Genomic DNA, 25,689 nt, shown 5'->3' with positions numbered 1-25,689 from the left:
AAGACGGCCCTGATTATAAGACGACCCTCCCCTTTTTCAAGACTCAAGTTTGAAAAAAGACTTTTTGAACACCAAATTCATTTTTATACAGAACATAATTACAGTACATCTAAAACAAATGATTATAACTATATATTTGAGAGAAAAAGCATGTTATTTTGCCTCATTTACATCTTAATATCTGAACATTTAGATATGTAAACTAAAGTGCAATCACATTCGCAAATGAATGGCTTGTGGTTTTTGAAATGTTAATAAACCAATCTATTGTGATAAAACAACAAAATTGCAATAACTGCATTAACCAACAAAGTGAAGTCTAACTAACTGTAGTCTTGAAACAAATCTGAATAAGGAAAAACATTGCAATAAAATAATGCAAACTGTTTAAACTTCAGAGTAGCTGAGATCTGTCATGACAGAACATCGCTTCAATGATATCTGGGGCCATCTAGCGTTGTGAATGGGTATAATGTCTAGACCGCAAATATAAGACGACCCCCACTTTTTCAGTCTTATTTCAATGCAAAAAACACCGTCTTATATTCGGGCCTATACGGTATATAGTTTTTATTTTTTTTATTTTTTTTTTTATTGTTTTGAATCATGTTGGAAAGGTGAAGTCATTGTTTATTTGTGATTTATTGTTATGTATGTGTTTATTGGTACTTTAATAAAGAATTTAAGTATTCCAAAAATGTTTTGTGAATTAATACCGTAATTTCCCGAATATAACGCGCACTTTTTTCCCCCAAAATCAACTTGTAAAATCATGGTGCGCAAGATACACGGGTACAGGGATGGAGACAGAAAAATATATATATTATATATATTTAAAGACCGATTTTTTTTTTATTGACACGGCCATGTTGTGTTGAAGAAAACGCATGCAGCGATCCGTTGCCGACCATTACGGTAGATGACGTCACCATTTTGTTTCGGTAATACTTCACTCTGATTGGTCGAATGATTTCGTCTGTGTTAAATTCTGCTTTTTTTCACTCTTCATAAAGCACAGAATTTAGTATCTTGAACTCATTTGAGTCAACGTTTATTGCAACTCGGCAACTCGGACCATAACAAACGTAACACAACAGACTTCCTGTGTCCGTCAACTATATCTGTCCCTCGGGAAACTCAAACCCAAATAACAATAGTTCCTCTTGCTACAGTAGCGATGCGCTCGTTCCGATTTCTGGCTTCGGTCCTCACTTTTATTTTACTGTATCAATCCATGGAAGAAATATTTATTCATCATGATGAAATGATAAAGTTATACAGCAGCCTTCGAAAGAAAAGTCACATCTGTTTTGTTTTCTCCTGGATTTTAGTAAGTTGGAGAAGTTGTCAGATCATATTATTACCGTGCATATTGTCAATTTACGGTAATGTTTTTAACTACCAATGTGCTATGGTTGTGCTGTGTTTCACCAATCAGTAAAATGACATTTCTGTATCCGTACACGAGCTCTGTTTCCTTGTATTCTTCTATTTAGTGGTGCTAAAATTAGGGTGCGCGTTATACACGGGTACAATAATTTCCCCTCGATTTTACAAGTAAATTTGAGGTGTGCATTATACACGGGTGCGCCTTATACTCGGGAAATTACGGTAAGCGTCAATAAAAATTGAATTGCTGTATTAGTTAAAAAAAAAAAAAAAAGGAAAAAAAAATATTAGAACAGTCGACTAATGGTTAAAAAAGTCGGGATCGGCAGAAAAATATTCATTTGGGACAGCCCTAATGGCCATATAGTGATATAATCATTATCGTGAGCCGTATATCGCGAGTTGTATCATATCCTGAAGTACCCAGAGCTTCCCACCCCTACTTTAGGGTGCACTGAGCTTATCACTTATCAAAGTTAGCTTTGACAGGCTCGATTTGCTCTTATGAGGAGGATGAGTGGAGTTGAAAATGATTTACAAGACGGTTACAGTATATGCACCTGTTCATTTAGCGTGCCTGCACAAGGTATAAAGTGAGATATTTGATCATATTCACTTAAACTTACCTAATAATTTGGCAATACGAGATTTTCCATCTCTGAATACTAAATCTTGCAGTGCAATGCTGTGTGCTGTTTTACTGACCAGGCTAGAAAGGACAGCATACCAGCAGGCATTGCAATGTTACCAGGCAATTTTAGTGTAATAGGATTTTCCTGTTCTTAGCCAAACCTTGGAACGTATCCAAATTCAGTCCATTTGATATTCTGCAAATTAGGTCAGTTGACAAATCTGCTTATATGTGTGAGTGAAAATGTGGGAAAAGGATCAATTTCAATCCCAGCCATTGTGAATAAATCAGCAATTTTTTTTTCAAACTTTGGACTTTGTAATTTAAAAACTTTTTTTCATTGTATGAATGTGGAATTTCCGTTAAGGCACAACAAACACCAGAATTTATAAGCATGTTTTCCATAAAAGGTTAAAAGTTAAAGCACTCCCAGTCCAGCCCCCTTAGTTGTCCCAGTGCTGACGTGTGTGGACAAAGCTACTAAGTCTGTATCATGGATCCTTTCTGTATATCTTAGTGAGCGCCAGGCTAAACAATCAAAGAGAAGTTTACACAGTCATGCTGTCCCTAGATTTTGGAACAGGTCCAAACAGAGAATGGTCTGGATAAGTGTGCGCGCGCGCACTTACACTTAAAACCACAGTAAAGAAATAGAAGAATGTGTGTTCTTCCATTATGTTCGGTCCATGCAATCGCTCAAGCTTGAGTGTGTCCACTCAAGTGTATACGTCTGTGTGTGCAGGGATATACCTTTACAGCGACACTGGAGGGATACTTGACCTGGGGGTCATAGTTCAAACAGAGGCACACCCCTTCCCAAGGAACCCATTGAAGTTGCTGTCAGTGCCCTCCCTTGAAGGCAAATGAAAGGCATCACAACAAAAGGGACCGCTTAGTGATTTCTTTGTGTAGCTATTCAGCCTCATTCCCAAATTTTTTCCATTTCATTTACTCATCCACTTGCCCTTTGTTTCACTGTTTTCACTAAACACTCTGGCTTTACCCACATTTCTTCATGCAATAGCACTAAGTGAATATGTTTGGGTAGAGCTGTCAGAACACGGTGTGCTCAGCCACAATGCTTGGTTTCTATTTAACAAGGAGCTGGATTTTATAGGTACTCAGACAGGTGGGGTTGTTCGACAAATGCTGAGTTATGGCACTGTGAATAGATATAAGATGTCTGTCTGAGGGACATTTCGCTGATAAATGTCTACATGAATGGTAATTGAGATTTTTAAATGTGTAAAAGACAAGTCTTGTATTCTATTGAATTCATTTGTATGCAGATATAAACATTCTTGATGTACATTAAATACAGTGATCCCTCGCAATATCGCGCTTGAAACTTCGCGCCCTTAGTCTATTGCGGATTTTTTTAAATTAAAAAAAATAAAAAATACCGTTAGAGCTGAAACGAATACTCGAGCAACTCGAGTTTAAAAACTGATCCGAGTAATTTTATTCACCTCGAGGAATCGTTTAATTTCGCCAGCTCTAAGCATCACGTTTTGCCCGGACTGCTTTTAATGCGGGACAACGTGCTGATGTCACGTGCGTAGAGGAAGAAGCAATGAAAAAAATATAAAAAAAAACTTTCCGTCCGCAGCCGATAGCCGCTACAAACTATGCCGTCGTTGCTAAAAATTAACCCGCATGATGCGGTGGTAGCAGGTAGCATCTGATGCGTCTCATAGATATCACATGTTGAACTAGATGCGAAATGACGGAGTCAGCGGTGTTAGTAAACAGCCGCCATCTTAAAGCAGTACAGTAGTACACTTCTCAGCGCTAATAAATAAGATTAACGTTACTGTCACTCGCTCACGTACGTAACGTTAGCCCCGCAGAGGGCTAGGTTTCTCTTAAGACCACAGTCGATGCGTGGCTAACGTGTCTTACATACAGGCTTTAATCTGTGAAACATAGCGCTGTAGAGTGATGAGGGTGTAAAATGAAAATATGATAAATCCTACAGTAATCGTAAAGTATCGTACTGTAACGTTGACAAAGAGTCACCTGCTTCGTTAGGTTGCAATTATTTATTTTTTGGGAACTTGTGGAACGACAACAACAACAGGAAGGCACGTCTCTCGCTCTCCCGCGCCTCCCTCATCCCTGCACGTCACGCGGTGCATTCAGGAACCCATGCAAATATCCCCGCCATATTATAACCTGATATGTTACAATACATTTATTTTGAACACTGCAAAAACTCAAAATCCTATCAGGACTTACAGTTTAGACTAACTTAAAACTCAACTAGAACTTGAAAATGGCTTGACACAAATGGAAATTCATTTGAAACACGTAGGGAAAAACACAACTTTTAAGTGATGTGTGTTATCAAGCGTAATGGCATTTTTAGGTAAGAAATATATGTATATATTTTTTATAAGATCTAAAAGTTTTTGGAGTAAAAGCAGTGAATTGGTCTTTTTTTTAAATTCTAGTCACATCTGAGAGGCAATTGTTGGCTGTTTTCAACAATGTACATCGAAAATAAAGACATTGATTGACTGAAAATGGTTCAATATTAGATGAAATGTCTTTTTGTCTTATGTATATTTATAATTGCTCTTTACCTAAAAAATATGTCTAATCTGATTACTCGATGAATCGATAGGATTTTCAGTCGATTACTCGATTACGAAAATATTCGATACCTGCAGCCCTAAATACAGTAAAATTATATCTCTACATTAAGCCTGTCGCGATATGCAATAATTCCATTTATTGCACTGTAAATGAAAATGAAGGCGTAATTTTCCCGCTGCGATTTATCGCCTCACGTGCGCGTGCGTACGTGAGTGCATGCGCAAGCGTGCGGCAGATGTGCAGCGGACGCGCTGATAAAAGTTCGGCTTCCTTGTTACCAACAACGCAATACGCTGTGACGAGGAGTCACTCTGTTTTATTGACTTCTGGGTATGTTCGTTTTATACATTTGAGTTTGCGTGACCATCATTCAATGGAGGGAGGCGGGGCCGAGTGCACTGTCGGGCAGAGTGAGCAGAGTGAAGAAGACGAAAATGGACGGAAAATCCTGATTTCCAAGCCAAACACCACAGCCCCGATGTGGGATTATTTTCATTTTAAACCAAATGAAAATGGCGAGGCAACCAAAAAGGATGAACCAGTCTGCAAAATGTGTTTGGAGGTTGTTTCAACAAAGAGGGCCAACACATCAAATCTACATGCTGATTTGAAACACTATCACCCTCTTTAGTTTTCACTGCTTGGTAAGAAAAATGCATCGCAACAAGTGGAGCCTTCCTCGTCACGTCACTCGACAATTACAGAGGTAATCGCTTGATTTGAGAAATACAAACGAGACCCCGCAAAAAGACGCTCCCTCGCCGAAAGTGTAGTCCGCTACATTGCTGAAGAAATGAGACCGTTTTACCTCTGTTTAACTCATTTGCTCCCAAAAACGTATAAATACGTTCTATTTTTAATTGTTTCAGTGTCTTTTACATTTTTTTTTTTTTTTGACAAGAGGCATTTCTACGTTCTGTTGCACCTATATTATAATGCACAATGCTCAAAACCCATTTTTAAGCAATAAAACTGGCCACTGGAGGGCAGTAGCGCATTTTATAATAACTCATCTCGGGCCAAGAAAGGAAGTGAATAAAAATAGTGAGGAAATGGAAGTTGGAGGGATCTTGTGAAGATGCGTGAGAAAAATGTGGAGAATGATCGGAAAAAAAAGGCAAACGCTGGAGGAGTGTTTTGAAAAGAAAACGAAACCATCGTCAAAGAAGGATTTTAAAAAAATCTTTCATGATGAGACAGACGGTGACGGCCACAACAGCGTCAGGTTCCACACGCGTTTTGCGGAGCTCACGTTGCGTTACTCCTGAGCCCGAGGTTGAAACCAACGATGAAGATGATGAAAAAAGTGAGACCGATCTCGATCCAGACTCATGAGATTACTGGGAGCCACCTCATTCAACCGGGAGCAGCCTTCCCTGTGGTTAATAGTTCAACAGTTCAATAGTTTAGTTATGTGTAAATAAATTACTTTGCGATCAAAAGCTCTATTTGTCTTATTTTGTTGAACGAAAACATTATTCAGATGTTTGGGATGTCACAAAAGCGAAAAATAGCTGTGTTAAAGTCAAAGTTATGTTTGAAATGTATGCTTTTACAAAAAGCTCAATTTCTCTTTTTTTCATCAGAAATTGGAAAATTGCTCAAACTAAGCTCTTTTCTAATGCTGATTTCTAAAGAATGGAAAAAGATATGAACTGGGAGCGAAGGGCCTTGCTCCGGTGAAAATGGCTGGGAGTGAATTAGGTAATGTTGTTTGACACTTAAGCCTAGGTTCATACTGCAGGTCTTAATGCACGAATCCGATTTTTTTGTGTCTTTCTGACTCAAGTGAAGCATTAACTTGACGGTCTGAACATGACAAGTTGCATAGAAGTGGACCATTTCAAATCCGATCTGGGTCACTTACGTATGTGGTCTAAATCTGATCTGGGCCACATTTTCCCAGAATGTGGATGGTGGTCTGAACTTTCAAGTCTCCCGAATCGGAATTCATGCAGCAATGATGTCAGCAAAGCGAAAGCGGCAGGCAGGACGGGAGCGATGTAGCTGTGCATTAGCTTTTAGCTTGAACTCTACTTTATGCACGAAGCGGGCTTGACCACAGTCATAAAAAAAAATAATGAAGAAAAGGATAAGCCTGACAATTTTCGATTTTCATTCTATGCGCCGAATGAGCAATATTTCAGTATTGCTTACATGGCCGAGACGGGGCAAATTGACACACCCACGTCATGTCACGCACACAAGTCAAGGCTTATGTGCGTGCATGCGTTCTATCAGTCCATACAAACTTTGAATAAAAGACTAAACAGTAAGGGTGTAACGGTACATATATTTGTATTGAACTGTTTCGGTTCGGGGTCCTCGGTTTTCGGTACGGGGGCGTACCGAACGAGTTTCTGACGAAATGTAAAGTGCTGTCAAATTTAGCGCGTTAATGGGCGGTAATTAATTTTTTAAAAAAATTAATCACGTTAAAATATTTGACGCATTTAACGCATGCGCGGAATGCCCGCTCATGCTTCCCATAATACCACTGTTACGTCCCACGGACGGCTGCTAAGGGCGTAACATAAAACGAGACACGCACACAAGTTGCAAGTGGACACAAATTTATTCACACAAGTCGAACTCGCAATGAACAAAATATACAAAATGCGGAAGAAGCTGGCTTCAGCGTAAGCCCAGGCCAAAACAACAAACAAAATGAAACTACACTTGAACCCCACCCGCTAAGTAAACCCTGATCGTAAAAAAAAAATAAAAAACAATACAGCCACTAACCTGGCTTCTACACTAAACAAAACGAGTTGAACGAAAACAGCAGTTTACCTCTACTGCTGCTGTGCTCTTATTTACAGTGGTGAACAAAAACGATCCAATAACGAATGAACACAAAATTCCTCACCGAAAAAGCGGGAGTGTAGCAAAATAGCGATGAAATGCACAGGTGAATGAATAGCGAGCAAACAGCTGGCGAGGAGGTACGTGACACGTATGCTGTCAAATGCGAAGTTGCGAACTCTGAGTGCTGACTGTAAAATAACAAGCGGTCAGATGACTTTTGTTAACGCTGCCTTTATTTGGTCAACAAGACTCAGGCACAATACAACATACCAGCTCAAACAACGGCCTACCACTATAACCCAGAGCCGTATTACCATGTATCGGATTAGCTGCCGTAAAGCAAGTGTCGTTATTGCCGCAAATGTAAACAAAGCGCTGCATAATGGATACATGTCAGACAGCGGCTAGTTCGGGTGGCCCGTCAGTGGCGGTGACGTCGTCAGCCCGTCCGCGTCAATCACAGTACGCCACGTTGGGAGGGGATGCAGCCAGCTGGCGGACGCGGCGATCAGATGACTGACAGTCTCAAAAAAGATATCAATTAAACGGCCAGGGCCGTCGCACCACTCAGAAGTGCAGTGAGCAGCGTGGGTAACGGTTAAATGTTAACATGGAAGATGGTTGGCCCTCTGGGTGGGGAATTCAAATTAAAAACAGAATATAGATGGAACAACTCTTCACTTCAGTGTTGCAACTGTTCAATTTTGCACATCAGATATTTATTTTAAAGAAAAAGTCATAGCCAAAGTTATTTTTATTTTGTTTTTTAAAATATCTACATTTCAGAATATTGTATTTTCTATTTTTTAGCAGAATTCTAGCTTTGTATAGGCTAATGTTCCTATTGTTGAAAGCACAAAAGTGTGTAATAAACAACTAGCACATTTATATTTTGCATTTTGTTTTCTTACTGTAACGAAAACGAACCGAACCGTGACCTCAAAACCGAGGTACGTACCGAACCGAGATTTTTCTGTAGAGTTGTGGATTTTGCCACCTCAGCGTCAAAGGAGCTCTTGGAGTCTTATCAGTTGGATATCGGGCGTTCTCCTGTGTTCCTTGTGTTGAGACAGAGCATCCCGCCATTTGTTCTGGTCTGTCCGGGAGAACTGATTGCAAGAGTTGGTGCGTCAGTCTCGCTCAGTCGGTTGTATGACGCACGCGCTGGGCTTCCGTGATAAGAATGTCTGATCTCTTATGCCCTATATTCTGCTTGTTTTCCTTAAAGTATTGTGTAAGTGCTATGTATTTTATATTGGGTGTGTTAGAGTAATACAAACAGATGTCATCATCATCTCCATCACTATAAAATTTTCTTTGTGTTAAGTACATGACTTTATATTGTTATTATATGCTACAGAGATTCATTTTTTGCTGGTGGTGTGGCTTGGGACTTGAAAAAATAGTGCCTTGATTAAAAAAAGGCTGAAAAACACTGGATTAGGTTACACCTAACTGAAGTAGGTGGTCAGTGATTTTGATCATGTTTGGGCCAGCAGAGAAAGCCTTGCTGGCAGTGAGGGCCCACTTCTGTTTTACACTTGCGAAATAGATGCCAAGATTCTTTTAGGACTTTCATCAGAAGGATTTTTTCCCGGCTTTTGGCATTAATGTTGCTTTACTGGATTAGAGTCTAAATGCTTGACCGCACTCTCCTGGAGTGAGAAAGAGGGCAAAGGTCGAACCTGTTCAACAACAAACAAGCACAATTACAAAGATGTACATGAGGGTTTTGTTTTTTCTTCTACCAGTGGGTATACTTTTGATCAGAGGTGGATAGAGTAGCCAAAACCTTTACTCAAATAAGAGTAGCATTACTTCTAAATTAGTGTTGCAACGATTAATCGATTTACTCGAGTAATTCGATAAGAAAAGAGCTTCAAATCAAATTTTGCTGCTTCAGGTATTCGTGTAATTAGAGTGGTGTTGTAATAGTTTGTTTTGAAAGTGTTTGGTTTTATTGATTTTGGTAGACATGCTGCACTCTAATGACATAACCCATTTAACATGGCTGAATCCAGCTGCTCCCTGTTAAGGCGAACATAAGGAAAGTTTTTGTTTGAGCTAATGTTTTTTATGCATTAGTAATTTAGTTTTTAGGTATATTTAGCTCTTTTTCTGGGAATGTGTTTGAATGATTGGCTAAGAGCATTGGAAAAAAAACTTTATCATTTAATAGCATTTAAGCTAGCGGACTTTTGCAATGCAAATTAGCCAATTGTTCGCTTGCTGTACTTAGAACCTTCTTTATTTACTTTTTTTTTTAAATACCTTTTTAGGCTTAACTCAGGTATTTTAATTTATTTTATAAATGAAAGTGCAATTTTGCATAGTGTGAAGAAACACTTGGGAATTTTATTTTGTATTTGCATTTATTGCTCTTCTGAAAGTGCAATCTTAGCAAGCCTTTCTTTTACATCTCCCAAAATTTATTCTGCAACGCATTAAATGTTCCTAATCCCATTACTCAAACTAACTAGTTGATAGATTAATCGACTACATAAAGTAGTTGATAGCTGCAGTCCAATCTTAAATGTTATTACTCAGGTAAAAGTAGTCATCCAAAACATGTACTCCAGTACAAGAAGTATTCATTGAAAACAATTAACATTCTGAGTAACTGCTTACGATGTCTGATTTTTTAAATAATGGTATATTTTTTTTCTCAGCACAACTTCTATATGAACCGTTATTATTATACTGTACTATAACCTATTACATGACCATATTAGGCCAAAAAGATGACATAAAAATAACCAAATTCAGACCAGAACAAAACGTTGAAAAAATCACTTATCTAAAGAGCATTAGTGCCCTGTAGTGGAGAAAAAACATTGTTACCGCTGATTGTTATAATAGTGGTCATTGGCAAAAATAAAAGTCACCATGTAGAAAGAGAAAAAATGTAATGACTCTAGTGTAGCCCAAAGTAGCAGAGTAAGAGTAGTGTTTCTTCTTTACAAATCTACTCAAGTAAAAGTAAAAAGTATAGCGTGAAAAAAACTACTCTAGGAAGTACATTTTTCTCATTATGTTACTCAAGTAAATGTAACGGAATAAATGTAACACGCTATTACCCACTTCGGCTTTTGATGCTCACCCATAGACGCACACATCATCATCATCATCATCTTATGAATATCAATGCTCCTCTTGTGAATTCTTTGGAACCAAAGGGCCTTGATTGAAAGATGGAAAAGTACACGTCAGAGGAAAAAAGTGTCCTGTGTGCGCACTCCAAAGATGCGGAAAATTGTGTGTCTGTATTTGTATAAGTGTATATAGATATGTACCTGTTAAATGAGATATATTACAGTATTTACAGTATATGAAGGATAGTGTCTGTTCACCATTGAGTGCAATAACTGTATGAATTTCATGCTTCTGCCTCTAAGCCAGTGTTAGGGGATAATACATTGCTAGAGGCGACTCACTATGTGTCCATAAGACAGTGGAGCTACAGAGTCACCAGACACAGCACTTTAGATTTATTACAGCTGTCTTATTTTAGATGTTCCCCATTCCATTCTTCTGTTTTCCATTTCAAGTCCTGATGGAGAAATTTCCCCTCTCTAAGAAAGTCCAAAGCACATACAGTGGAACCAACCACAGAACATGATAACAATGTTGAATGGCAGCTGTGTTTGTGGTGGCCGACAAAGTCTGATTATTCCAGACTCAAGGTGGCAGATTGCTGGCTCCATACATCATAGCTGAAGTACCATCAAATGTGAAATTAAAATGTAATACTATAACAATGTATAGCAAGTGACAGGCAAGTGCATTACAGGGATGTGAAGCAAATCTTCAACACTTCAATAGTTTCTGAGTCTAACAGTATTTTGTTCCTATAGTTTGTACATGGAAGTCTGCAGGTTGTGTAATTAATTAGGTCGTTTTCATTTGCGCATATAATACAGTAGGGTTTGGGTTAGTGCTGCAAATATTAATCAATTAACTCGAGTAATTTGATTAGAAAAAAGCTTCGAATCCAATTTTGCTGCTTCGAGATTACATTTAGAGTAATGTTGTAATGGTTGGTTTTTAAAGTGTTCTTATTTAGTTTCATGTATTTGGATGGATACACTGCCCTCTTGGGGCAACAGTGTATATGATATCACTCATCTAACATAACATGATCAAGCTGCTCCCTGTTAAGACCAACATAAGGTTGTATTTTGTTGAGCTAATATGATTACTTAAACATTAGTAATTTAGTTTAGAAGTATATTTAGCTTTTTTTGTTGTTGTTGTGGAAATATGTGTTTGATTATAGCATTTGAGCTCACACTTTTGCTACGTAAGTTAGCCAATTATTCTATGTTGTACTTCGATGATCCATCCATCCATCCATCCATCCATCCATCCATCCATCCATCCATCCATCCATCCATCCATCCATCCATCCATCCATCCATCCATCCATCCATCCATCCATCCATCCATCCATCCATTATCTTCCGCTTGTTCCGGGGTCGGGTCGCGGGGGCAGCAGCTTTAACAGGGAAGCCCAGACTTACTTCTCCCCAGCCACTTCAACCAGCTCCTCCAGCGTGTCCTGGGTCGTCCCCGGGGCCTCCCGCCGGTGGGACATGCCCGGAACACCTCTCCAGGGAGGCGTCCAGGAGGCATTTGAACCAGATGCCTGAGCCACCTCAGCTGGCTCCTCTCTATGTGGAGGAGCAGCGGCTCGACGCCGAGTCCATCCCGGATGACCGAGCTTCTCACCCTATCTCTAAGGGAGAGCCCAGACACCCTGGGGAGGAAACTCATTTCGGCCGCTTGTATCCGTGATCTTGTTCTTTCGGTCATGACCCACAGCTCGTGACCATAGGTCAGGGTAGGAACATTGATCGACTGGTGAATCGAGAGCTTTGCCTTTCGGCTCAGCTCCTTCTTCACCACTACGGACCAGTGCAGAGTCCGCATTACTGCAGCACCGCTGCACCGATCCGCCTGTCGATCTCCCGCTCCCTCCTACCGTCACTGGTGAACAAGACCCCAAGATACTTGAACTCCTCCACCCTTTTCCGACTGAGGACCATGGTCTCGGATTTGGAGGTGCTGATCTTGATCCCAACCGCCTCACACTCAGCTGCGAACCGCTCCAGTGAGAGTTGGAGGTCACGGCTTGATGAAGCCAACAGCACTACATCAATGCTACAATGCTGAGGTCACCAAACCGGAGCCCCTCAATGCTTTGGCTGCACCTAGAAATTCTGTCCATAAAAATTATGAACAGAATCGGCGACAAACGGCAGCCTTGGCGGAGTCCAACCCTCACTGGGAACGAATTCGACTTACTGCCGGCAATCCGGACCAAACTCTGACACCGGTCGTACAGGAACCGAACAGTCCTTACCAAGGAGCTCGGTACCCCGTACTTCCGGAGCACCCCCCACAGGACTCCCCGAGGCACACGGTCGAACGCCTTCTCCAGATCCACAAAACACATGTAGACTGGTTGGGCGAACTCCCATGCACCCTCGAGGACCCTGCCGAGGGTGTAGAGCTGGCCCACTACTATCCACGATGATCCTCATTTATTAATTTTTTTTAATACCGTTTGAGGCTAAGCTCAGGTATTTTCATTTATTTTTTTATACACATTTATTGCTCTTTGAAATGAAAGTGCAATTCTGCATGTTTTATTTTATGATATTTTATTGTGTATTCACATTTAATGCTCTTTTGAAAGTGCAGTCTTAGCAAGCCTTTGTTTTACATTTTCTAAAGTTTATTCTGCAACACATTGAATTTTCCTCTCCCGACTACTCGATTATTGGAACTAATCGACAGATTAAACGATTACTTAAATAATTGATGGCTGCAGCCCTAGTTAGGGTACACGAGATTGTAATGAGTTTTGGGAGGAGTGAAACATGATTAAGTAGTGGAGTGAGGGGGAGGATGGTGGTCAGCAGGGAAAAGTACAATTAAAATGAGAGAAACGATCACTATGGAAACATGGGTGGAGTAATACGAACAGAGAGGAAGAAAAATGGAGACAAAAATGATCAAAACTTCTAATCTGTACTCAAAAATGTTTTTTTGTATATTTAATCTGTTTAAATGATTCAATGGTCATGAAGGCGAAGAATGAATTTGCATTGCAGATTTCACCCTTACACCATCAATTGCTGATGTTGAATCTAAATTGACTTGATTATAAAATCCCTAAGAAAATACTGTACCTATGGATGTAGAGTCATATGAAGTGAATAATTTAAAGTCACTCAATAATGTCTATGCTAGTTCCATAAACAGGCCATTAAATAATTCAATTAAATATTCATATCCAAGAGTCGGTCATTGGCCGTGTTCATTCCATAACAGTCAGAAATGTGCTTGCTCATCACAGCGATGAAATGTAGTAATTAATGGCAAACACTTGAAAAGTAGCGTTCTATCATGGTTTGAGCTACAAAAGAGCGTAATCAGGAGATAGAAGTACAATGATTTCTTAAAATACAGTTGGCAAAAATATACAATACAAAATATTTATGGTTTTAATAAACTACACAATAAGAGTATTTAACTAGTTTTAAGGAAGTGTGTTTTTGCAGTGTATACTGTATATCTATATACAGTGGTATGAAAAAGTATCTGAACCCTTTATCACATTTCTGCATAAAATCACCATCAAATGTGAGTTTATCTTTGTCAAAATCACACAGATTAAAAAAAAAAAAAAAAAACTCTGCTTTTACTGTTACCACAAAAACATTTATAGGTTTTCATATTTTAGTAAGGATAGTATGCAAACAATGACAGAAGGGTGAAAAATTAGTCAGTGAACCATCACATTTAATATTTTGTGCGCCCCCCCTTTGGCAGCAATAACTTCAACCAGACGCTTACTGTAACTGCAAATCAGTCTGGCACATCGACCAGGACTAATTTTCGCCCATTCTTCTCTACAAAAATGCTGCAGTTCAGTCAGATTCCTGGGATGTCTGGCATGAATTGGTGTCTTCAGGTAATGCCACAGCATCTCAATGGGGTTCAAGTCTGGTCTTTGACTTGGCAACTCGAGAATGTGTATTTTGTTCTTCTAAAACCATTCTGAAGTTGATTTACTTCTGTGTTTAGGATCATTGTCTTGTTGCAGCATCCATCCTCTCTTTAGCTTTAACCGTCTGACAGATGGCCTCACATTTTCCTGCAAAAAAAGGATAAACTTTTGAATTCATTCTTTGATAAAAGATTGCAAGTTGTCCAGGCCCTGAGGAAGCAAAACACACACATGACGTTGTGTGTTACTCCTAAACATTTCAACTTTGGTTTCATCAGTCCACAAAATATTTTGCCAAAACGTCTGTGGAGGGTCCGAGTGCTTTTTTGCAAACATTAAACGAGCCACAATGGGTTTTTTTAGACAACAGTGGCTTCCTCCATGGAGTCCTCCCATGAAGACCATTCTTGGCCATAGTTTTACTCATAGTTGATGTGTGCACAGAGATATTGGATTGCGCCAGTGATTTCTGTAAGTCTTTAACAGACACGCTAGGGTTCTTTTTTACCTTTCTGCGTAGTGTGCGTTTAACTCTTGGCATCATCTGTGGTGGACGGCCACTCCTTGGGAGAGAAGGAAAAGTGCCAAACTCTCTCCATTTGTAGACAGCTTCTCTGACTGTCGACTGATGAACATCCAGACTTTTAGAGATGGTTTTGTATCCTTTCCCAGCTTTACACAAATCAACAATCTTTTATCGCAGGTCTTTAGACAGCTCTTTTGACCAAGCCATGAGGCAAATCAAACAATGCTTCTCATGAAGACATATCTTATCAGGTGTGTGTTTTATAGTGGGCAGGGCATCTTTAAACCACTGAATAGTGATTGGGCACACACTTGACTTAAAATGTTTGGTAAAAATTGGTGTCAATTGCTCTTTAAGTCTCCTTAAACACATGGTCCACTTAACTATTTTCCCCCCTTCTGTTATTGTTTGCATGCTATCCTCATTAAAATATGAAAACCTATAAATGTTTGGGTGGTTTTAGTTAAAGGAGACACTGTATTTTCATGTTAGTGATTTTGAAAAAGATCTGATCACATTTGATGGTGATTTTATGCAGAAATATGAGAAATTCCAAAAGGTTCAGATATTTTTTCATACCACTGTATCTATATGGAGAAATGTTCTTTATTCAAGAAACGTTATTGTTGAAAACATTATTTAAAGCAATTTTTTCTTGTTTTAGGTGAAAAATTACCAACTTTTAGATGTGTGGGCTTAACAAAAACAAATAGTAATATTTACTTAAAGTAAGTGGAATAACCTGACACATTAATCTGTTAACTAGTACAGTTGTGGTCAAAAGTTTACATACACTTGTGAAGAACATAATGTCATGGCTGTCTTGAGTTTCCAGTTATTTCTACAACTCTGATTTTTCTCTGATAGAGTGATTGAAACAGATAATTCTTTGTCACAAAAAACATTCATGAAGTTTGGTTCTTTTATGACTTTATTATGGGTGAACAGAAAAAAGTGATCAAATCTGCTGGGTCAAAAATATACATACAGCAGCGCTAATATTTGGTAACATGTCCCTTGGCCATTTTCACTTCAATTAGGCGCTTTTGGTAGCCATCCACAAGCTTCTGGTTGAATCTTTGACCACTCCTCTTGACAGAATTGGTGCAGTTCAGTAAATTTGATGGCTTTCTGACATGGACTTGTTTCTTCAGCATTGTCCACAAGTTCTCAATGGGGTTTAAGTCAGGACTTTGGGAAGGCCATTCGAAAACCTTAATTCTAGCCTGATTTAGCCATTCCATTACCACTTTTGATGTGTGTTTGGGGTCATTGTCCTGTTGGAACAATCAACTGCGCCAAAGACCCAATCTTCGGGCTGATGACGTTAGATTATCTTGAAGAATTTGAAGGTAATCCTCCTTCTTCATTATCCCATTTACTCTCTGTAAAGCACCAGTTCCATTGAGAGCAAAACAGCCCCACAGCATAATACTACCAACGCCGTGCTTGACGGTAGGCTTGGTGTACTTGGGGTTAAAGGCCTCACCTTTTCTCCTCCAAACATATTGCTGGGCATTGTGGCCAAACAGCTCGATTTTTGTTTCGTCTGACCACAGAACTTTCCTCCAGAAGGTCTTATCTTTGTCCATGTGATCAGCAGCAAACTTCAGTCGAGCCTTAAGGTGCCGCTTTTGGAGCAAGGGCTTCCTTCTTGCACGGCAGCCTCTCAGTCCATGGAGATGCAAAACACGCTTGACTGTGGACACTGACACCTGTGTTCCAGCAGCTTCTAATTCTTGGCAGATCTGTTTTTTGGTGATTCTCGGTTGAATCTTCACCCTCCTGACCAATTTTCTCTCAGCAGCAGGTGATAGCTTGCGTTTTCTTCCTGATCGTGGCAGTGACAAAACAGTGCCATGCACTTTATACTTACAGTTGTTTGCACTGTTGCTCTTGGGACCTGCGGCTGCTTTGAAATGGCTCCAAGTGACTTTCCTGACTTGTTCAAGTCAATGATTCGCATGTATGTATATTTTTGACCCAGCAGATTTGATCACTTTTTTCTGTTAGCCCATAATAAAGTCATAAAAGAACCAAACTTCATGAATGTTTTTTGTGACAAAGAATTATCTGTTCCAATCACTGTATCGGAGAAAAATCAGAGTCGTAGAAATAACTGGAAACTCAAGAGAGCCATGACTTTATGTTCTTCACAAGTGTATGTAAACTTTTGACCACAACTGTATTTAACACTCAAAACAAGATGGAGAAAATTATTTGACTAGATTTATGAAAAATTATCTGATTAGGACGTTATAAATTTGCTGTGTAAATATTCCCATGTTTTGGTCAGTTACCTCAACAATTTTGAGTATACAAACCTAGACTTTATTTTTAGAACTTAATAGTGGTCTTAATCATGAAATTGTGAAATGTATGTAACCACCCTAATCTCACCAGAAACCAAAATAGTGTCAACTTTATGACATTGACCATTACTTTTCCTGCCATGTTTGTGTTTGTTACAGAAGGCATACAGTATAATAGAAGGCATACAATAGTGTCCATTGTTGCATTAGCGAAGTTGTCTTGATCTGATCTGACATTTTCACTCGAAGAGCCATTGAATGTACAAAATAATAATCATGGGTTGAGATTTGATCTAACTTTTTTCTTGTTTTTTTTTCTGGGAAACAAACACTAGCTTTGTCAGCAGGCTGACTCTGCGCTTATTGTAAATTGGGCCACTCATCATTTGTCATTTCCTTTAGCTTGTGTTTTTTTGTGTGGTATCGTAGGAACTGGTGTGCTTATGTGGTGACTCGGACTGTTAGCTGTGTGATGGAGGATGGCGTGGAGACATATATCAAACCAGACTACCAACGTTGTACCTGGGGCCAGTGTCCTCGAGTAGCGTAAGTATCTATTACCCCTGCCCACACATGCACATACACATGCAAACACAAACTGAAACTTCAGTGGTCAAGCACTTAATATATTATGGGACAATTTTTCCCATAGGGATTAATGGAAATAGAAAAAATATATTTTCCAGGGCCAAAGAAAAAATATTTTCCGGGACTAAAACTGTTGTCATCATAAAATATTTATGACTTCTATTTTTGGGAAAGTAGGATTGCAACAGGAAACAAATAACTAGTTGATTTATTGTACAATAAATGAAATGCAATTATTATTATTTTGTTTTTTTTAAATAAAATATGGAACCTCTAAGGCTAAACTCAAAGTTTTCTAAAATGGTGGCTGATATCAGAATGGAAAAGATTTTGAAATAATTAAGGAGAAAAAGTACTCATGTTAAATTAGATTAGTGATTGTGGAGTATGTTAAGTTAAAAAAAAAAAACGATAAATAACAGGCATTTGGATATGAACAATGTTAATATTTCACTAAATTGAAATAAATTTAAGATTCCTTTATTATACTGTACTACAGGGGTCCCCAACCTATTCCACTAAGGCACACTGTGGGTGCAGGATTTCATTCTTACCAAACAAGATGACAACACTTTTTCCCCAATCTGGTGTTTTACAAGTGCAATCAGTTGATTGCAGTCAGGTGTGGCTTGTTTTAGCAGAAGCCTCATTGGTTCAACTGTCTCTGCTGGATCGGCTGGAACAAAAACCAGGACCCACAGTGTGCCTTGAGGACTGGGTTGAAAACCCCTGCTGTACTAGTAGGGGTGTGAAAATATCGAAACGGTGATATTGTGTGATACCTCGTAGCCCAAAAGGTTCTCGATATGGTCCCACCAAGAATCGAAATGTCATTTTTAAAAGGTGTCAGGGTTCAAAAATAAGGAAATAACAGGTTGCCACCAAAATCTTTTCTCCATTAGTATAGTGTCTATTAGCGTTGTGCCCAAAAATCGATTAGATGCATCGAGTTTGGACACGTAATGATCCGATTACGATTCATAAATGTTCAAAAACGATTCTTTTCCCTAATAACTTTATGACAGCCGCTAGTAGCGGAATGAAATTCAAGACTCGTCTACCGCCCGGACACCTTTACCGGATGCACAATGTTATGATGGATGCAGCTGAAATTACTGAGCGAGAGATTTACCCCTGTTCAAAAGACTCGAAAATAAATTTTTGTATAAGACAGGCAGCAACCCAGCGGTCGCGCTTTGGGTGCTCTTCTGTGTGCAAGTTATTTTTTAGAGCGAGAGGGGAAGAGAGAGTTCGTTGCTACTTGTCTTTGACTTGTCCAGCAGTAGGTTCAGTAGGTCCCGTGTCTGTCTATCAGAGGTGAATACCCAAACCCTCTCGTACTGTTTAGCTGTTATTGTTTTCCAGATGTTACGAGTTAGCGCCGAGCGCTATGCTAATTAGCGACTTCGCTAACATGTATTTCCATGTCAATTTGTGCGTTGTTTGGTAGTGTACAAAAGTTACTCCAGATGCAGAATGTGTAAAACCAGGACTAAGTACAGGGGTAACACTACAAACATGCGAAACAGTTAAAAAATCTGTGAAAACAAAGTATATTGGTTTAAAGAAGTCTTATTTCTAAAGACACTTTGTTTATTTCCAGAAAATGTGGAATTCATTCCACCAGTGTAAATTTTATTGTATTGTTGAGAGAAATAAGTACTGCCGTTGTAACAGCTAACGTTTTTGCACTTTCTTGTAAAAAAAACAAAACAAAACAAAAAAAAAAACAGCACCTTAAGGTCAGTTTTTTGTTGTATTTTGTTTTAATGTTTCCATCATTCCTGTTGAATCATTAGGATATTTTAAATGAATAATGGACATGAATTTGTTTGTCTACTTTATTAAAGGGATCCTCGACCTTAAATACACGTGGGCTCTAATAAACCACAATTGTTCTCTTGTACTAAAATATGTTGTTAGAAACACATAAAATGTTAAATCAATGGCAATATTTTATAATATTTAGTACATATTTTGACCAATAGTTGGCGCCATGTTTTGCGGGCTCAGATTGATGACGTAAATGGGATGTTTCCAAATGTATAGCATGTACAACAATTGCGTATTGCTGCCTAAACTCGTGAAGTAAAATGCCATGATGTGCTGCTTTTGGATGCAATTTCCAGTCAAATGGAAAGAAGGGGAGTGACGTGAGTCTCCAGAGATTTCCTGTTGACAAGAAGAGGAGAAAAGTTTGGGAAAATGCCGGCAGTCTAGCAAAACTTCCCAAGGACCCAACGCTTTGTTCTCGCCATTTTTCTCCTACCGCGTTCGAGGGTTTTAGTCGACGAGAACTCATGAAAGAGCTCACCAGAGCAGCTGGATATAAGCGCAGACTAAAACCAAATGCTGTTCCAACTATTTTCCCTCACAAAAAGACTCAACGTGCCTTGGTTATCGAGTGAAATGTGCGCAAAAAAGCACCAAAGAAAAGACACTCTGGCCGCGCTCTTAAGCAGCCAAGCCGCTCCTGTCGCTACAGCGGTAGGTGAACCTTCGGGTGTACCACTAGTCACAGACGACACTAATAATTCACTTCTACTGTCAGTTCATCAGGCAGTAAGCATGTCTGTTACGTATTCACCGAATATGAGTGATGCTGCTACTCAAACTGATCCAAACACATCCAGTGCATCCAGTACAGTGGCCAGCTGATGCGTGCCGAGCACTTAATATGGACCACCCTTACGTAGCTAAACGTGAGTTGGATGTACAAGACATGGGGGACACTCGATCCAGATGACGAATTAAATGAGGCAGCTATGACGCGACTCCGATCCTGACTATCACACGTGTGCATTCATAGTTTTATTACTTTCAGTGAGAGTTTGTAATGTCAATAGACATGAAAATAAAAATGTACGAATGACAAGGCGTGTTCAGACTTTTGGCCTGTACAGTATGCAAAGCACACGACAGCTCTGGATGCTAATAATCTACATAATTATATTGGGATGAGTTTGAAAACGTAATAGCTTACCTTGAAGATCTGCTAACAAAAACCAGAGTGCTCAACAGCATACACATTCTCGCTCCGTTGTCACTGGCTGCCACTGACGGGCATAGATGTCAAATCTGTTTGAAATGGGAGGGATGGCAGCGAATAAACACATTTTCATTCACTGCCACCCTCCCAGTTCAAATGGATTGGACATCTACTAGTTATAAACTCATTCCGATTCACAGCAGAAGGATAAAAAGAGGTTCTTTTTCTGTTTTTTTTTGTTGTTTTGTAGAATATCCTTGAACGATTTCTTGACTCATGTATCGATAATTGTCGTATCGCCATATTGTGAAATTATTGTTATCATTAGCCTTGTATCGCAAATTGTATCGTATCATGAAGTACCACGAGGTTTGAAGGGAATAGTACCTTTCTCGCACACAGCATAGAACTGTTTACATTACTCTAACACACGTAAAATAATTAATCAGGGAATAGTATCATTTCTCATATTTACTGTAGAACTGTACTACTCTAACACACCTAATATAAAATAAATAGCACACCATAGTTTAATGAAAAGAAGCAGAATAGATACACAACGGCATCTTATCACAGAAGCTCAACGTGTGCGTCACGAGCAAGATTGACGCCACTCCAAGGACAAAGAGCAGGGCGCTCTGTCCTAAAACAAGTAGCGTCTCGCCCAGACAGGATAACAAAGTTGATAGCGGTCGCTTGGGACGTCAAGACCAGCATCGGTCGCTGTGGCAACCACGTCCCATCCACGCACGAACCTAAGCGCCCAAAACCGGCCACAGAGGGATTATCCCAAGACAACACTCAGCCACACCTTCGGCCCGGCCCACTCCACCGTAGCCTTCAAAAACACTGGACACTGAGATAACAAACGATTCGCTGCTTGGAAACACCTTCTATGTAGCCTTGTTTTGGATCTAGAATTGTCCCTCCGTCGTCCGTTTCTATCTTGTTTTTGACATTGTCGACGAATAAATTGTCAACCTGTTTTCGGTGAGCCTTCTTCAGACTTTTGGAACATAGAGTCAGTACAAAGGGTTAAAAACGGGAGTGAACGCGCGGAATATCAGCCCTCCCGGTTGACTCACGGAAGCGGTAAGCAGCGGAGCACCATTTCCGTTCGGCTGTCGCCGTTTCCGTGCGGCTTGGCCGGGGGGGGGGGGCGAATTCCTTCAGGTTCCAACACATAATACAGACCTGATTAAAATCTTCTTTCGGTGCTGCAATATACAGTATTCTCTATTCATAAAATTCTTTCTCGTTGCCAAAATAACAAGCGTGGAGAACTTTGCGCGAATGAAAACTCTATTCATCATTCATAGCATGTTTCTCGTCTGAGTATATTTGATTCAAAAACTAAATAAGACTATAGAGACAAAATAATACAACAGTAAAAACAAACCCAAAAACCTCGCCTTAAATTTTAAACTCGCACGACCTCGGGCGTTCCACTGAGTTCCCCACACATTTATACAAATATCTCGCTCCTCATTAACTTCCTGGCTTTTTATTGCACCGGCTTGTATTCTGTCTATTGGCACCATCTTGCCTTTTCCTGTCTGAGGATACTCATTTCACTTAACACTGTTTTATTTTCAAGTCATCTTTCAGGAGAGTCTGGTCAGAGAGGATCTCACTTGTGGTTATCCTGCTGTATTGCCAGAATGTCACTATGTAAATGCTCACACCGCAAGGGTTTGATTTCAGTAATGAAGTGCTGTATTCAAACCCACACAGTATTGACCGGGGAATATCCACTGTCCTGAATCGAGGGACAAATTGACTATAGATGGGATGGATTTCTTGATTTTCTCCAAATACGGATCTTAGGCGCTGAGAAAACATTCACCAAGCCTTCCTGATGTTTTTGTTCTATTGAAATAATAACCCCATTGTTGTGGACCCTGGCTTCTCCCCTTGATCCTTGTGCCTGCCTCAATCAACTGCCTAAACCTGGGCTATGACAAAAATGGAGCAGAAAGGAATTTCAGCCATCGTCTGTCATCTAGTAGTCTAGCACCCTGGAAAATAAAATCTTGCGCTCTTGTCCTTTTCTTTTCATTATAATTCTCACCACCTTTCTTAGCTTTTTTTATATTTCCTCTGAGAGTAGGTTGTGTCACTTTTTCTCACGCTCTAAGTGCAGGGAGCTGGAAAATGAAGATCTTTTCCATGGCGTAGAACAGGTTGTGCATACGATTCTTTTAGTGTTGCCTGTGAAGAGGCAAAAAAGGGAGCAACTTACTAAACAATTACGGTTGAGGCTCGTTAATATGCCCGATTCAGTGCCAATAAACCTTTATTGGGGCTTCCGTCCATTTCTGGGCTTATTATTGCCTGATTATTAAGACGTGTATGGCTCTCAATCACAATTCTGAATGAGACATTAATGAGGGGGAGAGCCTGCCAAGATAAGCATTCTAAATTCTAGCAAGACATTGACATATAGTAGTGGCTAAATATAGCTGATTTCTTGGAGTGTGAAAAAGAAATAGTAGGCAATGTTTAGAACTCTTAAATTTGAGTGGTCCCACTTGGTATCGACAGTGTGGACATAGAAAACATGCCAGACATGTTCTTTACCTTGCCAAACAACCTGTTCTTGCCTTTTAAAAAAAAGATCTATATTCTTATATTATTATTCCTGTAGCTGTTGTAATGTATGCTGTGTAACAACAGTCATTACTCAACTTATTGCTTTGGGTCATATGGGCGGAGTGTATTTTTATTAGCCTCAACCCAAACACTTACTGTATCTGTTCCCCTAAAATTTAACCTGGAAAATTAGAGGCGAGGTGAGAAGATCTCATCCCTTTAAGTGTTCAAAGTGATGTAATTCCCCTAAATGTCCAAATGGATTGCTGACCAATTTAGCAACCGTGCAGAATGTGTTTTGTCTTGTTGGCCTCAAGCGTCACTCTAATGCTATTGCTAACCACATGAAGATCCAATCGTTGTTTTGAAAATTTGCTATAATACTGTATGTTTTTATGCAGTACCAATAGTTCATTTTCAATTAATTAATTACCATATTTTCCGTACTATAAGTCGCACCTACAATGAATTGCCTATTTTAAAACTTTTTTCATATATTAGGCGCACCACAATATAAGGCACATAGAATAGATGCTACAGTAGAGGCTGGGGTTACGTTATGCATCTATTAGGTCAGTGATTCTCAATACCCCCCTCCCCCCAACTCTCTGCCGCCACTGGAAATAGTATCTATAGACAAGTTTCCTTAGAGAAAATTGGGGGTGTCATCTTTGACATTTTATGCTCCGGACCTCTTGTTTAGGCAGAAAACCATGAATTGCGTTTGAAGTAGACAAAGTTTTAAACTGCCAAATCAAACCAGAGGAACCCACGGAATCTCCAAAAATGGATTCCTCACGACGTAGATGAGACTCGGGGACCTTCTGTGCTGTGCTTGGTTATGTGAACTCCTGGAAGAGCCTACACTACCATTCAAAAGTTTGGGGTCACCCAGACAATTTTGTGTTTTCCTTCAAAAGTCACATTTTTATTTTTCAAATGAGTTTCAAAATGAATCGAAAATATATTCAAGACAATGACAAGGTAAGAAATAAGGACTTTTATTTAAAAGAATCATTTTCTCCTTCAAACTTTGCTTTCATCAAAGAATGCACGCTTAACAATAATTAGATGCATTGCAGACCTATGACATCCTACCTGTTAAATTGTTGAGCTGATCTGGAGAAACTTCACTCCACACATCCAGAAGCACCTCCCAGAAGTTGGATTTGCTTGATGGGCACTTGTTGCGTAACATACGGTCAAGCTGCTCCCACAACAGCTCGATGGGTTTGAGATCTGTTGACTGTGCTGGCCACTCCATTACAGATAGAATACCAACTCCCTGCTTCTTGAATTTAAAGGTGTGCTTTGGATCATTGTGTTCAAGTGTTGTCCACAGGGCATGGCATGGCGTTGCAAAATGGAGTCAATTCAATTGAATTTCCATTTGTGTCAAACCATTTTTAAATTCTACTTAAGTTCTAAGTTATCTAAACTGTAAGTCCTGATAGGATTTTGAGTTTTTGCAGTGTTCAAAATAAATGTATTGTAACATATCAGGTTACATATAATATGCCGGGGATATTTGCATGTGTTCCTGAATGCACCGCGTGACGTGCGGGGGTGAGGGAGGTGCGGGAGAGCGAGAGACGTGCCTTCCTGTTGTTGTTGTCGTTCCACAAGTTCCCAAAAAAGAAATCATTTCAACCTAACGAAGCGGGTGACTCTTTGTCAACATTACAGTATGATCCCTGCTGTATTGGAGCACATTAGGGGCCAGTGCTACTTGGTGTTTTATCCAGCAATGACTACTGAGCTAAAATTGACAGTTAGCTTTATCATATTTTCATTTTACACCCTCATCACTCTACAGCACTATGTTTCACAGATTAAATAAAGCCTGTATGCAAGACACATAAGCCACGCATCGACAGTGGTCTTAATAGAAACCTAGCCCTCCGCAGGGCTAACGTTACCTACGTGAGCGAGTGACAGTAACGTTAATCTTATTTATTAGCGCTGAGAAGTGTACTGCTTTAAGATGGCGGCTGTTTACTAACACCGCTGACTCTGTCATTTCGCATCCAGTTCAACATACATGTGATATCTATGAGACGCATCAGATGCTACCTGCTACCACCACATCATGCGGGCTAGTTTTTTGCAACGACGGCGTAGTTTGTAGCGGCTGTCGGCTGCAGAAAGGTTTTTTATATTTTTTTTTATTGCTTCTTCCTCTTCGCACGTGACATCCCGCATTAAAAGTAGTCCAGGCAAAACATGATGCTTAGAGCTGGC

The 25,689-nt window shown here is 39.6% G+C and overlaps 1 protein-coding gene across 1 annotated transcript in view; it reads left to right on the top strand.

Annotated features, from left to right (window-relative positions):
• Positions 1-25,689, top strand: part of emilin1a (elastin microfibril interfacer 1a) — an 84,170-nt gene that overhangs the window by 27,014 nt on the left and 31,467 nt on the right. Inside the window, exon 2 of the mRNA XM_057822488.1 lies at positions 17,709-17,825. Coding sequence (XP_057678471.1) covers positions 17,709-17,825 — 117 coding nt within the window. The remainder of the gene's footprint in view (positions 1-17,708; positions 17,826-25,689) is intronic.

This window comes from Corythoichthys intestinalis, chromosome 19 (genome assembly GCF_030265065.1).
Source record: "Corythoichthys intestinalis isolate RoL2023-P3 chromosome 19, ASM3026506v1, whole genome shotgun sequence".
NCBI lineage: Eukaryota > Metazoa > Chordata > Actinopteri > Syngnathiformes > Syngnathidae > Corythoichthys > Corythoichthys intestinalis.
The sequence above is the reverse complement of the archived record's forward strand: the minus strand, read 5'-3'. Positions and strand labels throughout refer to the sequence as shown.